This window comes from Mandrillus leucophaeus, unplaced genomic scaffold (genome assembly GCF_000951045.1).
Source record: "Mandrillus leucophaeus isolate KB7577 unplaced genomic scaffold, Mleu.le_1.0 Scaffold683, whole genome shotgun sequence".
Taxonomy (NCBI): domain Eukaryota; kingdom Metazoa; phylum Chordata; class Mammalia; order Primates; family Cercopithecidae; genus Mandrillus; species Mandrillus leucophaeus.
This window is the reverse complement of record NW_012107397.1, coordinates 58983-64796: the sequence shown is the minus strand read 5'-3', so window position 1 is coordinate 64796 and position 5814 is coordinate 58983. Positions and strand designations below refer to the sequence as shown.

The following is a 5814-nucleotide window of genomic DNA, read 5'->3' as shown; positions in this document are numbered from 1 at the left end:
CATGATAGACAGAGTGAAATCACAGCTTAAAGAGTAGCCAGGAACCTATACTGCAAACATTTGGCTTCAAGTATCTTGCAACAAATAGCTACTAATATGACTATACATAGCACATAGAACACCACAGTCGTGGACTGTAGTATGCCTGTAAAACCCCTTAAAGCATTTTTTTCTCAAACTTTTTGTTCATTATTACCCTCCTTCCCAATTACAGAAATTAAATTCAAATTAAATTAAATAGTTTCAACTACAAATTTCTTCCCAATGAGAGAAATTAATACTGAGGAATAAGATTTTGTTGGATAGGGTGATTTTGGAAGTCCTAGGGCATATAAAAAGTAACAATGCTCAGCTATATTTAGTCAGACCAATTAAGCCAAGTCTCTGGAGGATATGTTCTAGGTCGGTGGGTCTCAAACTGTAGTGTAAATTAGAATCACCTGATGGGCTTGTTAAACCACAGATTGGTAGGCCCCACTCTCAGAGCTTCTGATTCAACAGGTTTTGGGTGGGGCCTACAATGTGCATTATCAAGTTCTCAGGTAATGCTCTGCTATTAGTCTATGGATCACACTTTGAGAACCACTGAACTAGGCATATGTGTAAGAGTGACTGTGTGTGGGAGTGTGTGTCCCCAGGTGAATTCTAATCACAAAACTATTGTATAGAAAATATCAATAAGGTTCTAAGTTTTAGGATACTAAGATTTTAATATAATAAGAGTTGTTAAACATCAAGATGATTTATAGAAAGGAGACCTATGGGCAAATATCAACTTCTTGGTCAATAAAACTCGTTCCTTAAAGTCTTTTACAGTATTTTTTGACTTTTTTTTTTTTTTTTTTTTACTGCTTATATGGGTCTTCACTTCATTTTCCAATAAAGACAACTTATTTGGATATCAGTGTCTCATCGCTTGTTAAGACCAGTGGAGGATTTGGATAGTAGCCAGCTGTTTTTGAATTGCTTGAAGAGAATCTTGTAAATTTGTAGTCCAGAGGTAATTCTGGGGAGGAAAAAAAAGTTTAATTATTGCACAGGCCTCTGAATGCCTTTCATAAACAAATCAAAACTTGATATTCACTGATAGTAAAACTTATTTTTGAAACCTGTAAAATTTTAACATTTCTTTTGCTCCTTCAGTAGGTCTCTGTGTAGCTATTATTATAAGGTTAAAAATGTGTATAAACCAATCACCATTGTAACATATATATATGGCTAATAAATACAAACTTTTACAACAGCTATAAAAAAGGCTTCTGGGCATTTAAATGTGAACGAGATAACCATGTCTAACAGAATATCCACAAATACAGAAACATTACTTGAATATAAGGTTTCAAGAGGCAAAAGGGATGTACTAAGTTATTTTTCACTTCCTATCTCATTTAAAACAATTTAATTTTATTCTTTCTCCCATATTACAGAAAAGGTCTATCAAAGGTCACTTAGGATGAAGAGTTAGATATCTTTCCCTATACAATTTATAATAATGCTTAAGGCAAATCACATTTAGAGATACCTCAAATCATCCCCAGAGCTCTAACTAGTGAGTTTAATTTTAATACTCTGCACAGAAGTTAATACAAAAATATGAAAGCTTATCTGAATAAAAATTAAAAAAAAAATCTCCCAGGCCCTCCTCAGAGGATCATGTAACTGGTGAATGAGACCTAATAATCTTCTTCATGGTCCCAGGAAGAAGGTTACTAAGAATAATCTTCAAATGCTTAGCTAAATAAGAATTTTAATACATACAACATGGCAACTTTCTTCAATTGAAGGAAGAAGAATCTGAAGTTCAAAAAAATTAACTAGACTTCTAACTTCAACTAGAAAATCTGGATAAAATATAAACATGAGACTGAAGTCACCAGAGAGCTAAAGAGGCAACCAAGACTTAAGATACAATTCCTGGGAAGGAGGAACCAGCGGAGAGAGGAGCTAGCACTAAGCTTCAGCTTTTCTCCTCTGGTGCTGGGATTCTGGCTGGTGGTAGGGGTTACTATAAGCAGCAGAAAAACCAGTAGAGATTTTGGCAGTCTTGCAGGGCTGCAGAGACAAAAATTGAGGGGCTAGGACCACTGTAAAGGAAGGGTTAGAGAACTGGACTCTGGCGGTTTTCTCCTCAAACCCTTTGCCAAATGCTGAAGGAAACTTGGAAACTAAGAATCCAAGCGGAAAAGCATATGCCTGTATAAAGGAGAGTGGATGTTTTCTTTCTTAGGCATTTTCTTGGTATTGTGAAAATGGAGAGATTAAGTTCTGACCTGAGAGAGGACAGGGGACTTTGTGAGTATCTTAGACTGGCAGTTATATATTTCTGAGAACTAAGAGTTTGTATTTATGAAGTGATCTCTCTCATGCTAATCATTTTTCCCCTTAATATCTACTGTGTTTCATATTAATGCAGTTACTCTGTCTTTTGGTTACTGTTAGCATGGTATTATTTCATCCATCTTTTGATATTTAAACTTTCTGAATCCTTATGTCTTAGATATATCTCTTATAAACAACCTTGCACTTTGGGAGGCCGAGGTGGGCAGATCACGAGGTCCGGAGATGGAGACCATCCTGGCTAACATGGTAAAACCCCATCTCTACTAAGTGCAAGGATTACAGGTGTGAGCCACAGTGCCCGGCTGAGTATTGTTATTTTTTAAAAATCAGCTATTAATTGGAGTATTTGGTCACATATATTTAATGTAATTACTTCAGGTTTAAATTAAACATTTTACTAAATGCTTTCCATTTGTCTTGCTGATTCTTAATATTCTCTCATCCCCTTTGTTTTCTTTTAGATTCTTAAATTATTTTACATAGTAGGTTGGTATATGTATATCATCACAATTCTTTTGACAGTTATTTTAGAGATTACAACATGCATTTCCGACATCAAAATTGAACATAGTCTTATCCTTAATTGTTTAATTCTAGCATGTTAGAACATGTTAATTTTTGCTGCCCCACTCTGGCATATACATGCCATTGTTGTCAGGCATTTTAATTCTCTATTTATGTAAATCCCATGGGACTTTAATTTTTATTGTTTCAAACACTAAGCATTCATTTTTAATTCATACATTTATACCATATACTTATATCACATACATTCTTCTTGCATTTCCAGTCTTCCAACATGAATTATTTTTAATTGTACCTGGAGAACAATAATCTTTATTTCCTCTAGTGCAGGTTTCTGGATATACATTTTCTTTATTATTCTGTCTAAAAATATTTTACTTCTTTTTGTTTTTTTTGAGACAGAGTATTGCTCTGTTACCTAGGCTGGAGTGCAGTGGTGTGATCCCAGCTCATTGCAACTTCTGCCTCGCAGCTTCAAGCAATTCTCCTGCCTCAACCTCCCGAGTAGCTGGGATTACAGGCACCCACCACCACACCTGGCTAATTTCTGTATTTTTAGTAGAGACGGGGTTTCGCCATGTTGGCCAGACTGGTCTCAAACTCCTGACCTCAGATGTATCGATCCACCCGCCCGCCTCGGCCTCCCAAAGTGCTGGGATTACAGGCATAAGCCACCAAGCCCAGCCAATATTTTACTTTTATTCTTTAAAAAGTTTACTGGGTATAGAATTCCATCAAGATTCACATGATTTTCTTTCAGCAATTTAAAGTCATCATTCTATTGTCTTTGACTCTTCTCTGTTTCTGATAAGTCAGATGTCAATCTGTTATTTAATCTATATTTATGCTCTTGATTGCTTTTAATATTTAATTATCTTTGGCATTTAGCAGTTAACTCTGAATTTCTTTTTATTCATTTTGTTTCATTTCTTTGGGCTTCTTAAACCTTTGGCTTATTTTTTTCCCATCACTTTTCTCTCATCTCCCTTATTCTCTCATCTCCTGGGACTCCAATCACAGATGACCCTCAGTATCTGCAGGGCACCCCTGTGATACCAAAACCTGCGCATGCTCAAGTCAAAAAATGGCATAATATTTGCATTAAACCTACATACATCTCCTGTATACTTTAATTCATCACTAGATTACTTATATCGAATACAATGTAAATGCTATGTAAATAGTTATACTGTATTTTTAAAAATTTATAACATTTTAAATTGTTGTATTATGTTTTATTGTTTTTTTCCTCTGAATAATTTTTATCCACAGCTGGTTGAATCTGAAAATGTGAAACCCGAGAATACAGAAGGCTGGCTGCATAGAAACCTTACTCCTTCTCACTATATCTTTTATGTGAGACTGAGTCTCTCTTCTGTACCTTTTATGATTTTTCTCTTACTGTTTCATTCCAAATATGTTCTTTTGACCTAATTTCCAGTGCACTAAGTGACTTTTCATCTCTGTCTAATTTGCTATTAAATCCACCTGTTAAGTTCTTAATTTCATTTTTTAAATATTTAAATTTTGCAGTCTCCATTCTTTTTATATCACAGTTTATACCATAGTTTTTGTCTCTACCAAATTTCTCATTCCTTCCGTTTCTGTATTTGACTATAATAAGCATGGTTATTTCTGTTAGTGTGGTCTCATATCTTTATGTGCCTGGCTATTTTTCATTATGTGCTGAATTTTATATGAATTGTTTTTAGAAATAATTTGAGTCCTAGAATGATGTTATCCTCCTCAAAAGAGAATCTATATTTGTTTCTACTAATATATTGGGGCACTACTAATTTGGAATCTCCTCAATCCAATTTTAGGTATTCAGCTGATTTCAAGCTGAGTTTTAGTTCCTGTGAAAATGGAGATTTCTTCTCAATTCATCCTTATTCTAAAGTAAAGCACTTCAGGGCCTCAACATAGATTGAGGGAGTTCACCAGACCCACCCCTCCTCAGGCAGGCCCTCTCCTCCAGTTCCTATTCCTGTAGATTCATGAAGTTACTGAAAGGCCCACTCACCCTCTCTGGTGCCCTCTCCAGAATCAGCAAACACCCAGGGGGAAAAGTAGCCTCAAATGCGAGGTTCACCTTACTGGGCCTCCTCAGCTTGTCCTGGTAACTCTTCCCTAAATTTATAATATGCCTCCAAGCTGAATTTAAAAAAAAATAAATTGTCGAGCTTTTGTAGTTGCCTCCCACAGAAGTGCTGGTCCTAGTTACCTAGGTTCCAGATCTAGAAGATGTTTTCCCCCAAGATAAATCAATGTTGTGGGAAGATTTCTTTTTCTTAAAGACAAGAATTCTAGTACTGGTCATTGTTGTCTAGTAACAGATGAAGCTTTATAGGTATGTTCCCCCTTACCTGCAATTGCTTCAATACTTGGAATTGCAATCGTGCTGTAAGTACTGATTCTCTTACAAGACCATGTATAAACCAAGGAGTCTTCTGTGTTTTCCAGTCCCCAAACTGAATCAATAAAAAAAGAACCCCATTTTTTAGATGAAGTATTTAAAGGCTTTGCTTTTGGTCCCTGAAACAAGAGAACAGAATAATTAAAATGGTGATTAACTAATGTTCAATCTCATAACTTTTTTGTCTATGAAGTAAATAAAAACTTTGAAACCCTGTAGGAATCTACAAATAGGCTTTGGGCACACATTAAGTTTTTGGAACAGGAATAATATTTCCTCCTTATTATGAAGTATCCTTTATTTTAAACAGAAACTAGCTTTTTATATGGTCAGTTAGTTATTATCTGAAAACTAGCCCAAACAGAGCAACCTAGAAAGAGAATTTTTTTTCCTACAATAAAAATAACTCTGTAATTCTATTATGATGATGATGATGTCTAAAGGGTAGTTAAAAAACAACTTGGTCTAATTTTCTTATTTAGTATTTATTTTTTAGAAAGGAATGGCCGGGCGCGGTGGCTCAAGCCTGTAAT

The 5814-nt window shown here is 35.2% G+C and overlaps 1 protein-coding gene across 1 annotated transcript in view; it reads right to left on the bottom strand.

Annotated features, from left to right (window-relative positions):
• Positions 1–686: 686 nt before the first annotated feature.
• LOC105555412 (5'-nucleotidase domain-containing protein 1) overlaps positions 687–5814 on the bottom strand; it is a 48157-nt gene continuing 43029 nt past the window's right edge. Inside the window, exons 7-8 of the mRNA XM_012002355.1 lie at positions 5232–5400; positions 687–1006 (exon numbers count right to left, since the gene is read on the bottom strand). Of these exons, the coding sequence (XP_011857745.1) occupies positions 891–1006; positions 5232–5400 (285 nt within the window). The 3' untranslated portion in view covers positions 687–890. The remainder of the gene's footprint in view (positions 1007–5231; positions 5401–5814) is intronic.